Source organism: Colobus angolensis, unplaced genomic scaffold, assembly GCF_000951035.1.
Source record: "Colobus angolensis palliatus isolate OR3802 unplaced genomic scaffold, Cang.pa_1.0 Scaffold46, whole genome shotgun sequence".
NCBI classification, from domain to species: domain Eukaryota; kingdom Metazoa; phylum Chordata; class Mammalia; order Primates; family Cercopithecidae; genus Colobus; species Colobus angolensis.
Window position 1 is genome coordinate 3,770,349 of NW_012118043.1, and position 20,768 is coordinate 3,791,116.

Consider the following 20,768-nt stretch of genomic DNA (forward strand, 5'->3'; position numbering starts at 1 on the left):
CGGCAGCTTCGGGGGCCGCCCGGAACGCCCACTCTGCCGCCTCCCGGGACCCCCCAGCGTCTGCCAAGCCGCTGCTGCGCTGGGACGAGGTGCCCGACGACTTCGTGGAGTGCTTCATCCTGTCAGGCTACCGGCGTCTGCCGTGCACGGCCCAGGAGTGCCTAGCCTCGGTGCTGAAGCCTACCAATGAGACGCTCAACTTCTGGACGCACTTCATCCCGCTGCTGCTGTTCCTCAGCAAGTTCTGCCGTCTGTTCTTCCTGAGCGACGGCGACGTGCCCTTCCACCACCCGTGGCTGCTGCCGCTGTGGTGCTACGCGTCGGGAGTGCTGCTGACCTTCGCCATGAGCTGCACGGCGCACGTGTTCAGTTGCCTGTCGCTGCGCCTGCGCGCCGCCTTCTTCTACCTGGACTACGCGTCCATCAGCTACTACGGCTTCGGCAGCACGGTGGCCTACTACTACTACCTGCTGCCCGGCCTCAGCTTGCTCGATGCCAGAGTCATGACTCCATACGTGCAGCAGCGCCTGGGCTGGCACGTAGACTGCACGCGCCTTATCGCCGCCTACCGTGCCCTGGTGCTGCCCGTGGCCTTCGTGCTGGCGGTGGCTTGCACTGTGGCCTGCTGCAAGAGCCGTACCGACTGGTGTACCTACCCGTTCGCGCTGCGCACCTTCGTCTTTGTCATGCCGCTCAGCATGGCCTGCCCCATTATGCTCGAGAGCTGGCTCTTCGACCTGCGTGGGGAGAACCCCACACTCTTCGTGCACTTCTACCGCCGCTACTTCTGGCTGGTGGTGGCCGCCTTCTTCAACGTGAGCAAGATCCCCGAGCGCATCCAGCCGGGTCTCTTCGACATAATCGGCCACAGCCACCAGCTCTTCCACATCTTCACCTTCCTCAGCATCTACGACCAGGTGTACTACGTAGAAGAGGGCCTGCGCCAGTTCCTCCAGGCGCCGCCTGCCGCACCCACTTTCTCGGGTACTGTGGGCTACATGCTGCTGCTGGTGGTCTGCCTGGGGCTCGTCATCAGGAAGTTCCTAAACAACTCCGAATTCTGCAGTAAAAAGTGAGCCTCCGCCTTGGAGGAGACTACTGGTTCGCCCATCTGTTTGGAGTTTCTGTTGTTGCTATTGTTGGTTTGTTTTCAAGTTTCATTGTGTTTTCTTCTTTGCTCAAGGAAGGTGCTGCAAAACCATAGGGAAAAAGTTCACTGCTACAAAGGGATCCCAACCCACTGGAGGCTTTGAAGGAGGCTGGCGAGGGTGTTCAAGCGGTAGGGAAATAGTCATTGGTTCTTGCCCTTGGAAAAAATTCAGGTGATGTCTTTGACATCCAGGGATTTCTCAAAGGCAGTGAGTAAAATTCCAAATAAAGCCCCCAAAGAGTTTGCTTTTCCAATCATCTGTGCCGTTGGTAATAAGAAGTAGCCCCTATGAGGTCAGGTACACAATAAAGAGGGTAAATAGAATCCTTGGGAACTTCTATTTCAGTCTGAGGAATGCTTGGATTTGTCAAAAGAATGGAGCTTTGTAGGAAACAGGCACAAAGACGCAAACCCAGGGCTTAACCTGCTAGGAAATGCATGGAATGTGAACACAAATTAATTATTTCAAAACGTTTTTCAGATGTTATTTAAATAGTAATATATACATTGATTTTTCATAATTTATCAAAGCCTGTGATGTGCACTGAATTTTCTTTGTCACGTAGTTTTGAATTTCACAGCCTTCTGCATTGCATACACTTGAACTGGACATCAGGGGAAGCTACTTGAGAGTTGTCAACTACTTTCTTAGTGTTTTCTGAAGGCCTGTGTCATGATACAACTGTGAATTATTCTACCTTAGGGACTCTGGTTAAACTATTGGTGAGGAGCTCGAGTGGTTTGTATAGACCCCAGATTTTTGTTTACTCTAATGTATTCCACAAAACCCATCCGGTTTTTGTTAGTTTGTTTTGTTTTTAATCTTTTTCTTTCCTTCTCTACTTATTTAAATTGCCACTGGAATAAACGTGCCTTTTGAAGCAATGTCCAAATGACTGGTCCTCAAACGCAGTTTCTTACATGGGGAGAGTAGTAAGAATAAGCTTTTCTTACCTGACTGCAAATCAAGGTTTCATGGTCCATCCAGGAGGGCAGAAGATGGTGTTAGTTTCAAGTTTTTGGTAGGACTGGAAGTAGTTTATAGGAGCATGCGGAGCATTTTTATTCCCTACAAGGACAAAGAGCCAGCCCGCTAATGTAGATGTGTTTCTAATGCAGCCATGGGAGAAGTTCTAGACCGATGCCATCCATCCTTGCTTAAAATTAAAAATATAATATCCAAGAATAAATGAGGCAATTTTATTATGAAAGGCAGGAGCGCATTATTGAGTTGTCACTGAAAATTGGGGTTTAAATAAGATTACACTTGCCCAGTTAAACGCTGAAGTTTTATTTGGGTCCAGACTATGGAAATAATTGGCAGTCACCCTAAATCCTTGAAACACTTATGAACGTGTCCGTGAGATCCTTTCTAACAAACAGATTAGCCAATGTTATTTACACATTTCTTACAAATGCTAACCTGTAATTGAGATGACCACTCTAGATCAATACAAACCACTGAGATGACTTGTTTAAATACTTATCACACTTCCGGTAGGTCATTTTGTTAGAAGCCAAATAAGTCATTGAATGGGAGTTTTTTTGGTTTTGTTTTGTTTTGTTTTGGAGATGTGTGCCTTTATTGGCTCAGCAGGAGGAGTGAGTGGCCGTGATGCCCACCCAGCTCTACTTCACTGGCTTGTAGGTGATGGAGAGCTTGCCCAGGTAGTGGCAGATCATCCTGGGCTTGATCTCCACAACCTGATTTAAGGTCTTGGGCAGGATGATCATGTCCCACAGGTGCATCTTGATTTTATGATATAACTTAGATCATGCATATGAGGTAGATGAACACCTCAGCACTGGTAGACTGGCGCTTCTAAAACAATTGCTGGTTTTGTTTATGCTTTTAATCACTTCTCTGTAAACAGAGAAGCTCAGCACAATTCCCTGGAGGAACCGGTATCCTTGTGTGTGTTACTTTGCAAGTAAAAGTTAAATTTATATATGTCTATATTTAATTTAGAACCTCTCATTGAGATTGTAAATACACTTTGCACAGTTGTTGATGAGTGTCAGTGTATCATCCTTTGTGAAGTGCAAGGAGATTCCTGTTAGGTTACAGAGGCTAATTTGTACTTACCACAGATGTTATTCCTCAGCTGTAACTTAATTCAGTACATGCATTCAAGGACAACTGTGGAAATCAGGATATTTCCACATGCAAATTTATTTGTATGTGATTGTTTTTTCTAGAGCCCCAAAGAACATTGGTTTGGAAGCTAGAGAAACAGGTTGAAGTGTATTATGTAGTTTCTTTGTAAAATGGGACCTCAATTTCAAAAGGAGCTTTCAGGAGGAAGACTTCTAGAAAGGATTAATGAGTTCAAGAACAATAACTAAAACACCAAATTTGTCATTTTAATTTTTTGTTGTTCTTCCAGGTCCACAGACAATTCTCTTCTTGTCCTGTGTCTTTGACCTTAAGCAGAGGCCACTTAAGGATAAAATTATACCCATATCATTTTTCAGGTGATTATGCTGCATGAGTACAGTGAGATGACACACTTCTTGCCATGCAGGTTTCAGCACCCACTATGTACCAGAGAGAATGAGGACTCACTTTCCTCTTCCCTTTGCCTTTTCCTTCATCCACTGTTCTTTCCCATTCCGTGTTAGATTTTGTAGACCACGTATAATAATGACAAGAGGACATTCTAGTTGAAAACTGGTTTGGCTTCACTCCATGTTTGCAAATAGGTACCATATACACTAGTCAAAACCAGGGATGATTTGTTAAACTATACGTTTATTTGCTAAATTTATCAAATTTCTTGATGTTTTAGAAGCAGATGTTTACTTTGAATCTCCCCATTTGCATGGAACTATCCAGGTTTATTACATATTTCAAGGTAATGCAGCAATAAGAACAATATATATTTTAAAATATTTTTCACACTTTCCATTTTGCCACATTAAAATTCAGTTTTACTTTATTGTGTTCAGCTGTTTGAAATGTAGGACAAATTATAAATAAGAATTCATTCCATTATCTATGTACAACCTATTTTGGCAGTAGAATTTTGAGGCATATTATGTAATATGTTTCATTTTTACTTGTTACTCATGATCTGGATGACATCTCAAAGAGCAGCGCCATAGAGTCATGCCTGGAAAATGAAGGTGTTTGACTTCAGTGCCTGTCACCCCGTGGGTTGGTCTCTGGGGCTGACTCAGACTGACTTAGTTGGCTAATGGGGTTCCTTTCTTCCCTGCCCTTCTTGCAGCTCAGGTGAAGAGGATGACCTTCTGAGAGAGAGGAAGTGAGTTCTTCGGTCATGTCATGACTGGCTTGTAAAAATAAATGTGAACTTTTCCACTAGCCATACACTTTCTATAAATAGTCCAGGGAGAAAGTATGGGGCTACAGAGCTGGATAGAGTGGCCTTCACATATTTCCATTCATAAATCCAGCTTGTAAGTCCTTGCAGTCAAAAAACCATTTAGCCTAATTTATAGTGATATTTTGTAGGAATCATTTCTAAGAATGCAAAATTTTGGGACAGAGATGATTTTTATCGTTTTTTCCTGATGTGGTGCCAACTCTGAGGACTAATAGCAATAATAAACAGGGATTTTTTATCTTTACATCTCTTCATAACTTTAATTAGTTAATCTGCACAAAGCTATAATAGGAGACAGGGTATGGTGAGAGTTATCTCCATTTCAAGGCTTTATAGTTGGTCCAAGGTGACGGGATTAAGTTTTCAAACTGGCATTAGAATGCAGAGACCATTGTGTGCTCAACTGTGTTTACTAGTTTGCATGGCTATAATGCCTGGCCAAGCACACAGACACTAATTGGAAAAAACAGGTATAGATACAGTCCCTTAATTGACTAACTTTAAAATTGAGCAAAGTAAGATACGGCTGTCTTTGAAATTAGATCAAAATATCTCAAACAAAACGTTATCAGCCACTTAAAGTGGTTGTTATCATCTTGTTCTTCAACTGTTGAAGTTGACCACTGCTGACTTCACTCTGTCACATTGTTTGAGCTATTCATTCATGCACTCATATCATCCCTTTCATGATCTTTGAGCACCTACTGTGTGTAAGACACTGGGCAAGGATGCATCCGTATTATTACAGCCATTATCCTTTTGTCTTCTGGTGGAACAGAGAAGCCACAGAAAGTCTCTCTGGCCAGGAACCAAACTCTGACCTTGGCTGTAGGCAGAATGCTGTAAGTCCCTGAGTTTGGGTCTCTTTTTTGTTAGCATAAGTGCAATCCATAGAATCTTATTTCTATTCACATGCTGACTTCCTCAGCAATCAATTTCTTTTTTCTTTTTCTGTCTGCTCCCAGGCCTATTGTTAAAAATAACTTGAAAATGTAAGGTACAATCCAGGTGAGAGGATAGTCGGCATATGTACAGAATTGAAAAACTTATCACTATTATTATGAAAACACTAATAACAATAACTATTGGAAGATTGGTAGTATTCATACTATTATGAAGAGTGGATCATCCAAAGTGCCTAAATTGTGATGTCTTCAAGTGTCTGAATTTTATAGTGTAATAAAACAAACCAACCAACCACACACATAAGAAGGTAAATGCTTAGATCTCCAAAATTAACTGAGATTAACTAATGCTCTCTAGCCTTTTTCCTCTTTTAGGGTCTTTGTGTTGTAACTTATGAAATATGTCTTAGAAAACATTAATCTGGAGGAAATCATTAAAAAGTGTCAGATGAAAAAAAAATAAGAAGAACGCATGGGAAGAGGAGAACAAAGTGGCTTAGAGTCAAACAGTCAGAATGGGGCAGCAAGTTCAACTGTGCAGTTAGCCTGAGTTTTAAATTTTGTCTTTAGAAAAGCATGTGAACTCCCAGGGTGTTAGTATTCAAGTAGACAGGCAAGGAATTCTGTTTCTCAGCTTAACCACATCTTGCAGCATTTGACCTGAGCACGAGTGTCCAGGTATATTTTGAGTGGTACATTTATCTCCTGGCTTAATGTCCTTAATTTGTTTCCATAAAATTAGGACAGAGGCAACAAGGCATTACAGGATAGCACCAGCCAATTGTAAATCACCTTTTGAATCATTTTCTTGAAGGATTGCCAATATTCTCTGACATATATCACCTGACAAAAAGCGAACAAGCCTAGACAAACTGAAAAAGGAAGCATTCAGTGGTTGAAACTGAGCGCTACTGTATTCTTTTGTAAGAGGTCACACGTTTTCTTATTGAAGATTTGGCTTCTTCAATATTGTGAATCATTATTTCTTAATGTGAAAATGGGTATCAGTTCTTCTTAATCACTCTTCCAAAAGCAAATACAAATTTCTGTTGTCATTTAAAAAAGGATAACTGTATTGCATTTCTGGTCTGCAGATTTCTAATCAGTTTGTAGGCATTTTTGTTCTAGAATGGCTTCTTAAGAATCTGTGAGCAAGTTGCAGAATTAGAGTGTTTATTTATAGGTCAGGGGCCAAGAATGCTCATTTAGCTGTTAATTATGGCAGGATGTGACTTTTGAAAGCTCTGAACATATACCTATATGCAACAGTATACACACTTATTTACTATTTAGCTCAATGGAAAAACAGCCTGTTCTTTGAGCTTTTGAGAATGTTTCCCAATGTATTGTGCTTCTAAATGTAATGCACTCACTTTAATGCTTTTGTTCTCAATCTCTGGAAGCTATTCCAAACATGGCATTTCTCAAGGAAAATTTCTTGAATGTGCAAAATTATTCTCGAATGTGTAGAAGTGACAGGCCACCTTTCCGTCATGCCTTATACCTCCACCCAAAATACACAATAAGCACTCAAGGCAGAATTGGGGGTCTTCAGGTGGTCATTTGGCCATGCTGTAAAGATGGCCCTGCTTCTCCCAGTTCACCATGATGTTGAAGAAAGACACCGTGTAAATAAATCCTTATTTCTAGATAAAGCGTGGGGACACAATGTCATTTCTTCTTAGTTCCATCTCTAGTTGGAAAGCATAATCTGTTTTTAATAAGCTGGATGCAAAAAATAAAATTCATGGGAAAATTTTTTAAAGAAGTATTTTAATTTTATATTTGTAAAGTTTCTAATAGACATTTTTTGTAAAAACAGGCCTTAGCACATAGGTGAGAACTAGAGCTTTTTGGAAAGACTCATTTTTATCCGGGGAGTTTAATCACCTTGAGCTCTTACCCAAATGATGAAGACCTAGTAGGTCTTTAAAAATGTAAATAATGTATAGTCTAAAGAAGGATACAAATCATTTTTTAAAAAAGAAGAAAACACGTGAGATAGGTTTTAGGTGTGTCTCATGGCTAAATTTAAAAGTCTTTTTAAAAATTCTGGTTAGAAACTTTATTAAATTCCCTCTCCCAGCAAAACCTAGCACAGAAGGTCTACTTTTTGAACAGGCTGGTTTTCCTTTCTGGAGGCTATGAACAAAATTATTCTAACCAATCAGCTGAGTACCAAGGCAATAAAGAGATGAGGCACCTTTCACTTTGATGAGTTGATAAGCATGGTGAGTAACACAGCCAGTAAAATGTACAACCCTGGAACTCTGTCCCTTGTTTCTTCAGAGTAGAAAGAAGAATAAGCCCCATGCCATCACTATAGGGACCAGGAAAAGGCTTTCTGTGTTTCAGGGCTGGGGGAGGATTCTGTGGCTGCTTTGTTTTTTTTTAATCTGTATAGAGCATGTGGTTGCTCTGAACTCTCTTCATTTCAGCCATCTTCCAGGCCATTTTCACTACCCTTGAAGCCTTCACTTTCCACATATCCAGCTTGAAGAGAAAAGATTTCTAAAAGGATTCCATGTGTATTTAGGCCTTCTCTAACCATCTGCTTTATGGGGTTCATCCATTTCCAAACTAAGGTTTTAAATATGGTGACTGTCCTTGGATTTGCAAGAATGTACAACCAAGCAGGTCCCCTTTTGCAGTAAAGGGCATTATACTTGAAGGGCCCTACTCGTTTTTTCCTCACGTCAGAGGCAGAGGGAAGAGTTAACAGTGATCAAATAGAGACCTTCATGTGTCTGTTTTTTGTTTTTGTTTTTAAGTTCATTTAAGGGTGATGATGGAGAAAGAAGGGAGTAAAACTGATGCATGCATAAAGAAATTTTTCCTACTGCTTGCCAGATTCATTCTTTTTAGGCTACCCTTACTCCAGTCCTTACCTACATCCTGAAGAACTGTATTTAGCTAGCAAGAGAGGCATTCTCAGGATATGTGAGCTTCCAGGCATGGACTACCACGTGGTTTCAAATCAATGGTATATTCTAACAGAAAAGCATTACTTAATCGTAATTCTCCATTATGTGATAAAATAATCTATAGAAATAGGTATCACTTTGGCCAGTTCTGTGCATGTAGCTAAAACATAATGTGACACATTTCTGTTGTATCATTTGCTATGATTTTGGTTTCCTGAGACATTTGTTCACTACAGTCTTGAATATGAAATTCTGTGTAAATAATATAACTATGCATTTTTGCTGAAAAACAAATGTATGAAATAAGAATAAATTATTTGTAAGCACAGTGTTTAGGATCGTACGCATCTGCATGTCCAACAGTTATATTTCAGCAACAAGGTATTCCTAAATTAACAGTAAAATATTAATAACACTAATAAACAAGATAAGAAAAAACATTACCCTTTTCATAAAATTCAGCAGGCAGAAGGCAAGAGCATTAGTTTACCCTGAAGAAGCACCCTTAGTATATTACTTTTTTACAATATTAGATAAATTAAGAAGAGAATTCATGTGTTACTTTGAAATCATATCTTCTAAGAAAATACTTATATAACCCAGGTTATGAAATGTTTTCTTGCACCTTTCTGTTTTTCAAAAGCATATAGGGTCCATGGGCTTCTGTGCAACACAACCTTGTCCCAGAACCTTGGTGATATGTGTGAACTTACAGTATCTCTGTCCTAAATAATCCCAGCAAGGGAGATCCAGTTTCAACTCTTAAGCTCTGTGGTGATGGCTAAGTCTTTAAATCATGTTGATTATTGTTTCAGAAGTTTTTGGTTATCAGGAACAGAAAACTCTCATGAAGGAAGAAAAGGCTTATAGGAGGAACACTGGGACCAGCACATAGCTGACCACCCAGGCCTCAGGAAGGAAGGGAGCAGGGCAGTGCTAGAGATTCTGGTGAGTAAATCTTGCCTCTCCAGGGCTCTGCCACCAGATGAACTAGCTTCAGGGTACTGCCACCAGATGAGCCATCGTCAGCTTTTTCCTGGCCTTGTTGTGTCTGTCCCTGATTCAAATTCCCGGAAAAGAGTGTCAGATTGGCCTACCTGCGGTCACATGGACTCCTCTAGAGACAAGGTATGGGTGCCTGTGATTTGAGCCCTTTCCGGAACCACATGGAGGTTGGAGGTTAGTTCCCACAGGAAGGAATGATGGGCAGACAAAAGCAACAACTGTCTGATTCATCCAACCCATTGGCGGTCTGGTCCACAGGCATTCCACTATAATCCCCACACGTGAGGAGTGTGTGGACAAAGATTAAGGGAGACTGATGGTTTGGGCCATGTACACTGTATAAAGCGCTTCCCAAGCCAGGTGTCTTACCAGTGTGGGGTCCCTATTAAAGCTCTGGAGCATCTGGAGGAGGAGGGAAGAAAACCATGCTAACAGCCCAAAACAATAGCAACCACAGCCCAGCCCCTAGCTGGCTAGCACACACTCTCCTTTTTTATATGTGCTTTCCTTAATGTAACACAACTTGTATTTGTACCATCTAAGTGCTCTTGCCCCCTTTCCCAAAAACAACCCAAAGCTGCCTTCACTTAGAACAGCAGCAAACTTCCAGCACTCAGGTTCTCCATGTGATGGGAATTCCCTTCATTCAGGTCAGGATGTGGCTAAATAAAACATTCAGCCACCCCCAACTCACTGTAGAAAGGCAGAGAATTGGCTAGCTGAGAGGCATACCATTTCTAGTGGCGCACTGTGCCACCAATACACAGCAGCCATCATCTCCTGTGGCCTAAGATGGACAAGGCCTCCACAAGCTGGTAGTGGTATGAGTTCTTCAGGTTCTGTGTGCTGGGAGAATCTCTGCCTACCTTGCTCCAGGGCCACTCCTAAGAGGGCCACTCCATTTGGGCTGTCTAGTATCTCTTGAGCCTGTGCCAAATATCTGCTTGTTTGCTTTTAGATTCACGTTCCCATACTTCCCTTCATCTGCTCTGTATTGGAGCTGATTCTCAGCTCTCTCGCCCTCTGGCTTTTTGTTAGGTCCTGCCAAGGGGACAAATGGTGGAAGGTTGCATTGAAACAAAAAGTAGCAGAAGGCAGGTATTTTTTCTTGTCCCTCCCCACCCTTCTTGTTTTTTCCTGGAATCCTCAGCCCTGGCTGCTACTAGCAGTCACAGTGTAATCCTGAGGGAAGACAAGATAAGAAGAAAGCCAGAACATAGAGTGGGGCCAAACAAAGTAACTCACAAAGGAAGCCTTGATCAAACTGTGCTTGAAGCCCACACACCTTTGGACTTTTCCGTGTGAGCCAATACATTTCGTTCATCTTACAATTGAGTTTAAGTTATATTTATGTCTTGTAATCAGAAGTATCTTAACAGATCCATAAAATTTGCTAACTTCTCAGCCATATATAACGGGATTTGCACAGCTCCCATCCCACCATGACGGATCCAGTCTCACATTTTAGAATCTACCTATTAGATATTTGTGATACTTCACAAATATCTCTCCCATTCTTTATTGCAGATATTTCAAATATCTGACCCTATCACTCCCACCCTCTCCTCAACTCTCTGATCTTACTACTTCCCACCTTTTCAAGAACCACTCTATCCATTACACATTGTTCTCCTGTATGTTCATCAACTACTTCTACTCAATAGGATTCCTCCTACAAGAATTTAAAAATGTACTACTAGTCTCTCCCACCTTCTAAAATAAGAAAAATCACCCTCTCCCCACTATGTCACACTCTAACAACACCCCCCTCTCTTTTTCACAGCCAGGCTTTTTTGAAAAAGTGGTGCACACCGCCTTTGTTTTTGTACCTCCCACTCACTCCTTTACCCACTGCATTCTGGCTTCATTAAGTTCACTAGAATGATTCTTCTAAGATTTCCATCGGCCTCCTTGTTGATGGATAGACATTTCTGAGATCTTCTTTCCCATTCTATTCTCTTTGAAGCACTCTTCCTTTGGCCTCTGTGACTCTTGTACTACTCTTTTACAATCTCCTCTACTGACTTTCATGCCTGACATCAATCTTCTCAAAGAGTGAACACAGAGCATCTATACTGGTATAGTTAAAGGACTTTGGTCAGTGGCTTCCTGGTTCTGCCACTTTCTGTCAATTTAGAGACATTCTAATTCTTGTTCAGAAAACCCAACCTTGAGTCTACTGTAATAATTCTAGTGAGTTTGTAAGCCAACCAATGCCTACTAATAAATCCCCTTTAGCACCAACTAGCTTGAGTAGATTCTGTTGTCTGCAACTGACCCCAAACTGATATATCAGGTAAGCAGAAAAGGATGGTGATCAGGAATGTTCTTTATTCCCCAAATCCATCATTGGCAAGTAGTCTACTGGGATTTTTTATCGTTAATTTTCCTTGGCAAAACAAAGCAGGTTCTGAATCAGACAGCTACTTCAGAGAGCTTGATTCTATTTCAAAGCAAAAAAAGAAACACTAGGAAAATAATTACCTAGGAATTTTTTTCCATAATGTTTACTTAAAATGGGTAAAGGGAGACACAATACGAATACTTAGAATATATGTCAAGTGAAAAAATCTAAAATAAATCCAGGCTGGGTTTGGTGATTCATGCCTGTAATCCCAGCACTTTGGGAGGCCGAGCAGGAGGGTCACTTGAGGCTAGGAGTTTGACACCAGCCTGGGCAATATAGCAAGACCCCATCTTTACAAAAAATAAAAAAATAAAAATAAATAAAATAAATCCTATGAACAATAAATGGTATTCTCATGTATCAATGTCATCTATACAATGTTCATGTAAAAATTCAAGCCCTAATAACCAAAAATTCACTAAATATAAATAATATTCAGAATTCTAACATTGGGTGAGAATCCTGTAAGTCTTTGATCTAAAAAATTAACCGTGGTCCTCCATCCCAGTGGAGAATGGCCAGAGTGAGTCAGGATCTCAGCAGTTGCTTGGTTTCCTCTTTCTCTGGACAAAGGTGTATCCCTCTGCTTCTGCTAGCAGTGCCCTGAATTTCCTTTGAGGAATAATCCCTCCTACTGAAGCTTGGTGGGACTGCAATCCAAGCCCAGAGTTTCTCTCAATTCTTTATTCTCCATGACTTGCCTGCGCAGGTCTTCATGTAATTCTCTGGGCTATCCCATAGACTTTCAATAAATTATTTCTTTATTTTTTGTTCCTTTTTCCCACCTTAAGTTCATCAGAAGTTTCCCATTTCCTGTAATGAAAAAATATTGACTGAGGACTTAGAGTTTCCAGTATGGGACATAAGGAGCTTGGAAGTTGTCACTCCATCTTAACAAGTAAAAAGCTGAGCCGGGCGCGGTGGCTCAAGCCTGTAATCCCAGCACTTTGGGAGGCTGAGACGGGCGGATCACGAGGTCAGGAGATCGAGACCATCCTGGCTAACACGGTGAAACCCTGTCTCTACTAAAAATACAAAAAACTAGCCGGGCGAGGTGGCGGGCGCCTGTAGTCCCAGCTACTTGGGAGGCTGAGGCAGGAGAATGGCGTAAACCCGGGAGGCGGAGCTTGCAGTGAGCTGAGATCCCGCCACTGCACTCCAGCCCGGGCGACAGAGCAAGACTCCATCTCAAAAAAAAAACAACAACAACAACAACAAGTAAAAAGCTGAACAGAAAAATCAACAACTCTCCTCAGAGACATGAAGTCACAGAGCAAACTGCTGCCCCCAAAATTGGAGAGACAAACAGGTAGACACAGAGAATCACAATTTAACAAAGCAGGAACCCACAAGAAGAAATTTCAGCAAGAACCAGTACCAAGTTCTTTTGTTCCCTATACATCATGACTAGTTTCCAACAAAAAATTACAAGGTTTACCAAAAGGCAAAAAACAGTTTGAAGAAACAGAGCAAGTATGAGAACAGTCTCAGATATGACAGGGATGTTGGAATTATCAGGTTGGGTATTTAAAATAATTATGCTAAAGGTTCTAATGGAAAAATAAACAACATGCAAGAACCAACAGATAATGTACAAAGAGATGAAAGTTCTGAGAAAGAATCAAGCATAAATGCTAGAAATCAAGAACATTGTGACAGACATGAAGAATGCTTTGAGGGACTCATTACTAGGCTAGACACTGCTGAGTAAAGAATCAGTGAGCTTGAGGCTATGTCACCGGAAACTTCTGAAACTGAAAAACAAAGAAAAAAAGACTAGAAAAAAATCAGAAGAGAATATTCAAGAACCGTGGTGCAATTACAAAAGGTGTAACCTACACTTAATGGGAATACAAAAAGAAGAAAGGGAGAGGGGAACAGAAGGATATTAACAAATAAACACCCACTCAAACACTGCAGCTTGAAAGGAAATGACATTCCACATAGAGACAAGACTTTTGAATTACTGAAAATGTCTTTCTCTCTTCTCTTTCTCAGAAGTCCACTATCAGTTTCTGACCTCCAAAAACTTTTTTCTTAAGAGCTGAAAAATTCCTAAAAGAAATGGAAGATTTAAGGAAACTGATTAGTTTTGCAATTTATAAATAAATGTTAAGCCATAGGATTAATAAAAGGTTTCACATCCTGCCTGCTCCCATAATTTCCATTCTCCCTATCTTGATCCTCTGCAGTTGTAAAAATATATGTGGAAAACTGAAAGGTGGGCAGAAGTGAACATTTATTAGTACAAAATGTAATTCTCTAAGAGCTACTTTACTACCTCAAGATGACCTGAGTGAAACTAATGGCCTAGTTTTTACTCCAGCTCTTATTAATTCAGTGGTTGACTGCATTAGTTCATCCCTACCTCACTATCTATCTGTTTTGAGGGTAGGATCTATAAATATCAGTTCAGCGTTCTCTCAGATTCTTTAGTTGCACAGAAATGTCATAAAGTACAAAAGGAAACGGGTTTAAGGAAATAAATAATTCTACAGATACATGCAATAAGTCAACAAAAGAAGATGGTGTCCCAGTTCTCTCCTGTTGTTATCTTTATTTTGGTTTGATTTTTTTCTTTTGATTTGATTTTTTACTTTTGATTTTGGTGTTTTCTTTTTGCCAAGCTCCTAGAGAAAGCATCAAATATAAAAGCTAGCAGATATGAAATCCTGCCAGAAGCCCCTCACTTTGATTTCTGGTGTTACCTATGTCTTGCCAAATGTAAAGCTTGTTATTCTACGGGTGCCAATTTGTCACATAAACACGTAAGGGGATCCAAGGTCAGTGGTATAAATCACGGTGCCTTGCCATGAAACCTGGCTACAGTGAACTTAAAGAGAACAGCTTAAAAGGAAAAGCTGGGTGGTAGGGGGGTCTTGGCATCAGGTGGCGACTCTACCACCTTCTCTCCATTCAACTGTTTGACAAAGTCATTTTAGTCTCCAGGCCATCATTTGCGCTATTGTGGCAGGTGAGCTGTCCTAGAAGTGAGAAGCGACAACATGCTAGCAGCCCGCGGGACTGGCAGGCAGCTCCGCCTGCAGCCCCAGTGCGGGATCCACTAAGTGAAGCCAGCTGGGCTCCTGAGTCTAGTGGGGACTTGGAGAACCTTTATGTCTAGCTAAGGGATTGTAAATAACACCAATCAGTACTCTGTGTTTAGCTCAAGGATTGTAAACGCACCAATCAGCACTCTGTGTCTAGCTCAGGGTTTGTAAACGCACCAATCAGTGCTCTGTGTCTAGTTAATCTGGTGAGGACTTGGAGAACTTTTATGTCTAGCTAGAGGATTGTAAATGCACAAATCAGCAGTCTGTGTTTAGCTCAGGGATTGTAAATGCACCAATCAGCACCCTGTCAAAACGGACCAGTCAGCTCTCTGTAAAATGGACCAATGAGCTCTCTGTAAAATAGACCAGTCAGCTCTCTGTAAAATGGACTAATCAGCAGGATGTGGGTGGGATCAGATAAGCAAATAAAAGGAGACTGCCCAAACCAGCAGTGACAACATGCTTGGGTCTCTTTCCACAGTTTGGAAGGTTTGTTCTTTCACTCTTTGCAATAAATCTTGCTGCTGCTCACTCTTTGGGTTCAGTCTGCTTTTATGAGCTGTAATATTCACTGCAAAGGTCTGCAGCTTCACTCCTGAAGCCAGCGAGACCACGAGCCCACCAGAAGGAAGAAGCTCCAGACGCATCTGAACATCTGAAGGAGCAAACTCTGGACACACCATCTTTAAGAGCTGTTAACACTCACTGCGACGGTCCGCAACTTCATTCTCGAAGTCAGCAAGACCAAGAACCCACCAATTCAAGACACAGAAGGATAAGTCACAGCCACACTGAGTCAGACTCAAGTAAGGTGAAGATGAGGTTCTCCCCTTGTTCTTGGGAATAAGAAAACGAGGCTTGTCATACGAATACCAGAGCATCTTTTTAAAAAAGAAAACCTTTTTCTCCTGGTCCTCGCTGTCCAGTCCCGTAAATGGTTTTTACAGACATCTGCCAAGCTTCAGTGTCACTTGGCTCCCACTAAAAGCGCTGGTGATTATTCACAACCTCCCTTAAGAAATCTCTAACAGGAAATAAGTGCAATCCTGAAAAATGGGAGGGTGTATCTGGAACAGCTCCCCAGGTGTTGAGAGCATCTTAGGGTCCAACCTGGTCCTTGTGTCTTGGTGCACTGTCCCCACTGTCCTTGCAGCAGACACGGAGTTGGATGACTGCCCAGGCAAGCAACCTTGTGGATGGGCAGTCTGAAGTTCCTTACAGCAGGGAGGAAAAAGCAGGACCTCCAAGGTAGGGATGGGGGATTCTGACACTCCAGTGGTCACACACACACACACACACACACACACACACACACCTCAGAAACACCCTGGTCACTGTGAGACAATCTCCAAGCTGTAAAGGTTCCCAGAAAGGACCCTTTGATGAACCATGAGAGAGCAGAGGAGAACTGGGCACGGGCTGTCAGGAGTGGGGTCAGGCAGGAAAATGGCTCCGCCGGAGTCCCGCTGGCCCATGCTGGCTCAGATATGCAGCCTGCCAGATGTGGTGCTTTCCAGGCGCGGGAGGCGTGGCAGGAGCGGGCGAGGCTGCATCTCGTGGGGCAGTCCCTGAGCTCCTAGGTCGCGGGCAGGTAGATCCCACACAGCTGGGCGCAGACGGCGGGGTCAGCCTGGGGGTCGGCTTGGGTCTCAGGGAGAGGGGTGCGGGTGGGAGGCCGGCCTGGCAGGGCGCTGTGGCCTCGGAGGGGCAGCCTGGCAGGCGCTGAGAGGACACGAACTCGAGGCCTCCAGTGGCGCAGAGGAGAGTGGGGTGGCCCCGCTGGGCACGCCAAAGTGCTCTAAACTCCCGCCTGCCCCTTCTTCCTCCTGTGGCTTCTGGTGTTTTGCATGGGCGGACGTGTACTGGGTTGGACTTCTCGCGCTGTTATTTCATCCTATCACCTCAGGCAACCTACTCTGCCCCTCAGCCTCCCACTTCCTCATCTGTAAAATAGGGCGGGAATTATTTCTTACTTCATAATGGTATTGTCAGAGGCGTTTGAACCAGAGCAACTCCATCTTGAATAGAGGAGGCTGAGTGAAATAAGGCTGAGACCCACCGGGCTGCATTCCCAGAAGGTTAGCCATTCTAAGTCACAGGATGAAACAGGAGGTCAGCACAGGATACAGGTCATAAAGACCTTGCTGATAAAACAGGTTGCAGTAAAGAAGCCAGCTAAAACCCACTAAAAACAAGGTGGCAGTGGGAGTGACCTCAGGTCATCCTCCCTGCTACACTCCCACCAGTGCCATGACAGTTTACAAATGCCATGGCAACGTCAGGAAATTACCATATATGGTCTAAAAAGGGAAAGCATGAATAATCCCCCCCTTGTTTAGCATATAATCAATAAATAACCATAAAAATGGGCAACCAGCAGCCCTTAGAGCTGTTCTGCCTATGGAATAGCCATTCTTTCATTCCTCTACTTTCTTAATAAACTTGCTTTCACTTTGTTGTATGGACTTGGCCTGAATTCTTTCTTGTATGAGATTCAAGAACCCTCTCTTGGGGTCTGGATAGGGACCCCTTTCCGGTAGCAGTATGAGGATACAATGAATTGATGTAAAGCAATTTTACCCCGCACCTGGCACACCATAACTGTTCGGTACATTGTAGCTAGTGTTTTTATTAGCTCAGACTCTTTAATTTTTGTAGAAACGGGGATCTCACTTTGTTACCCAAGCTGGTCTCGAACTACTGGTCAAACTGATAACACACCCAATCCATGAGGATCCGAGGGACCTGTGTGCAAGAACTGGATAAAGATTTTCTCTCTAGACCAGTGATGTCCAATAGAAATATGATGTAAACCATATATGTATTTCTTTAATTTTCTAAAGCCGCATTAAAAGTGTAAAAACAATCGGATGAATTGAATTAGTGGAATTATAGGTGTTAACCATGTTGATTTGTTGCAAGCATGAGACAGTGACAGGGTTGTGGTGCTTACACTTAGATTGAGTGCTAAAAATGTTGGTAGTGAGGAATCCAGCAAAGATACTGCCAATTGTTAGGCATTTAATTGATTTTAGTCATATGTTTTCTTTAAACAACTATATCCAAAATATCACTTCAACATGTGACACTAGCCACATTTAAAGAGCTTCAATTTCCCCTGTACTAGACAGCACAGCTCTAGATACTTCTTCCGTAAGATCTCTGTGATATGGCCAAGAGACAGGGAAATACTGGGTAGAAGAGAATGGTTCCCCAGCAAAGGCCCCACCCTTAAGCCTGGAGACTCTCAGCCCTAAGTAGGAACAGGCATTTCTGTTTTCGTGCCCCAAAAGTTACCTTTTGGCCTACCATACTCCCCAGGCCTGTACCCACAGAAACCCCAAACCCCAGGCTCCAGAAGCAGACCAGCCAACAAGGAGATGGGGAGACACGCAGACGAATGGCATGGCAGACAGAAGAGGAGGGACATCTGAATGCCAAGAGTTCAGCTGGGAGTGGTCAGAGAGGAGTTCGGCTGCTGAATGGCCAAACTCCAGGGGACGATCATCCTCCAACTCCATCCCCCTTCCACCTCCCCATCCATCCTACTGAGAGCCAACTCCACCACTCAGTAACACCCTACATTCATCCTTCAAGCCCATGTGTTACTGGATTCTTTCAGGATGCTGGGCAAGAGCTCGGGATTTAGAAAGTTGTCACCCTGGCCCTTTGCCCTTGCAAAAAGGCAGAGGGTCCATTGAGCTGGTTAACACTTAAGCTGTTCATGGACAGCAAGGCTGAAAGAGCATTGTAACACTGGGAGCACAGGCACCCACCCCTAGACACTACCACAGGGCCAGAGCCCAAAGCACTTCCCCTGGCTCCTGCACTTGCCCATCTGCATACTCCCACTCCTGTCAGGGGTTTGAGCAGTGGCAGTGACCAAATAGGTGAGCCACAACCCTGCTGCACATCCTGCAGGAGGATCAGAGAACTCTCCCATTTCATATGAATGCCCAACTCCTTTCCACCATTTGGATCTCAACTCAAATGTCACCACCACCTTTGACCATTTATCTAAAGTAGATTCCTCTTCTCCAGGAGCTGTGGCTCCCGCCTGTAGTCCCAGCTACTAGAGGCCTTGAGCCCAAGAATTTGAGACCAGTCTGGGGATATAGTGAGATCCCTATCTCTAAAACAGAAAGAAGAAAAAAGTAGCTGCAGTTGCCCCTGCCCCCTTCATGCCCACATACACATACATTCGCCTAGCTTCACCATGTTTTACTTTCTACACACCATGTATCACCATGTGAAATTCCCTTGTTTATTGTTTCCCTCTCCTCATTAGAACCTAAGTTCTCAGGCTGCAGAGTTAGATCCTCAGAACCCAGCACAGTGTGTGGCACATTATAGGCACTTACTTAATATTTGCATGAATTAATGAATGAGCAAATGAATAAATTATTAGATGTGAGAGTCCTTGTTGGAGGAAACAAGTTTGATATAATATTGTCCTAGTTTCTAAAAATGAAACCTCCAAACAATGGAAAAAGCAGCTTCATTTTCTATTTATGTCAATACTGCCCCAGTAACAGTTAAAATCAATGCGTCAGGAAGTATGCTTCACTTTCTGTTTGTGCTTCTGAGTCAGGAAAATAAGTAGTTTTGCCTTCCGATAGGTGAACAAAATTAGAAGAATTGATATTTGCATGTTTTCTGGGATATGAAATTCTCAAGTCCTTATTTTAAAAAGGTAATTTGAAAAAGTTGGGACAGGTTTTTCTCAACCCTTAAAATGAAACTTTCGGTTGACACTAGAGCTTTATAGCTGGCAATGACAAGGCATTTGTTTACTAAAAGTAACACTGTTTCATATTTATCTTGCCAAAAATAGATGCTACCTACTCTATAGACAGAACTACTCAATTTTGACCAAGAAGATATCTCAGTATCATGGGAATAATATTAAATTTGAACAATACAAAGGTTGCAGAATACTCACGGGGATATGAAAAGAGTCTTCTATACATTTGATGATTAATCAGGCAATAACAAATGACTCAACTGCTACCTTTATGTCTAGGTTTATAAGCTTGACTCTCCCAACTGTGGTAACGTAAGTGTCAGATGTTCTTCAACAGTCATTTATTTACTTTATAGATTGTCTGAATTATATGCCAACTCAAAAATTTAAGATTTTAAAAAATCACCAATAGTTTTTAAAATAAAATTTAATACATAAAAATATTAAACTGAGCCCAAATGGTGAAGAGCCAGCTTATATGTGTGTTGACTCTTACTAAAAAAGAAAGGGGATAGATGGCCTAGCATAAGGTATCTATATATTCTGTGTTGAGGTCATTGAACAATAGGGTATTCTTGATAAGTAAACATTTGGGCTATGGGTCAATAACAACAGTTAAAACCTGTTTCTGGGTAAGCAACACAATTAAGGCAATAAGTGTGTTTGGGATACCAGTTCAAATGAATTTGTTTGATGTTACAAAATGGTTACTAAAATACTGGTTGCCAAGCCTGGGTTCACAGTACAATTACCTAGGGAGCTTTCCAAGACAGCTGATTGCCAGTTTCTATCCTCAGAGATTCTAATTCAGGCAGCCTGTTGGGGCTTTGGAACCTGTAGTTAGAAAAGCTCTCTTGGTGACTCCAATGATCAGCCAGTTCAGGGAACCCTTGCAGCAGAATTGTCCAAGTGTTACTAGAAGTAGATTCACCAGGATGCCAAAGAGGCTCAATTTTCAGGGCCTCTCATTTGCATGGGTCTTTTCTAAAGCACCGTATCTAATTTTATATTTGTAATTTTGTATTCCTTTTTTTTGTTTTGTTTTGTTTTTGAGACAGAGTCTCGCTCTGTCGCCCAGGCTGGAGTGCAGTGGCCGGATCTCAGCTCACTGCAAGCTCCGCCTCCCGGGTTTATGCCAGTCTCCTGCCTCAGCCTCCCAAGTAGCTGGGACTACAGGCGCCCGCCACCTCGCCTGGCTAGTTTTTTGTATTTTTTAGTAGAGACGGGGTTTCA

General features: G+C 42.3%; 1 protein-coding gene across 1 annotated transcript; it reads left to right on the forward strand.

Annotated features, from left to right (window-relative positions):
• Positions 1-6: 6 nt before the first annotated feature.
• PAQR9 (progestin and adipoQ receptor family member IX) lies at positions 7-12,637 on the forward strand. Its single transcript, XM_011958076.1, has 3 exons — positions 7-1,072; positions 10,370-10,429; positions 12,530-12,637. The coding sequence occupies exons 1-3, from the start codon at positions 345-347 to the stop codon at positions 12,555-12,557; spliced, it is 816 nt and encodes a 271-aa protein (XP_011813466.1). The 5' UTR covers positions 7-344; the 3' UTR covers positions 12,558-12,637.
• Positions 12,638-20,768: the final 8,131 nt, after the last annotated feature.

What these genes read in the sequence shown, in the direction of transcription:
- PAQR9 (XM_011958076.1), top strand. Translation starts at nt 345, where the DNA reads ATGAGCTGCACGGCGCACGTGTTCAGTTGCCTGTCGCTGCGCCTGCGC. An exon ending in TCCGAATTCTGCAGTAAAAA is followed by an intron (nt 1,073 to 10,369) that starts GTGAGCCTCCGC and finishes GCTTTTTGTTAG; the next exon opens with GTCCTGCCAAGGGGACAAAT. An exon ending in CAAAAAGTAGCAGAAGGCAG is followed by an intron (nt 10,430 to 12,529) that starts GTATTTTTTCTT and finishes TCCCACCTTAAG; the next exon opens with TTCATCAGAAGTTTCCCATT.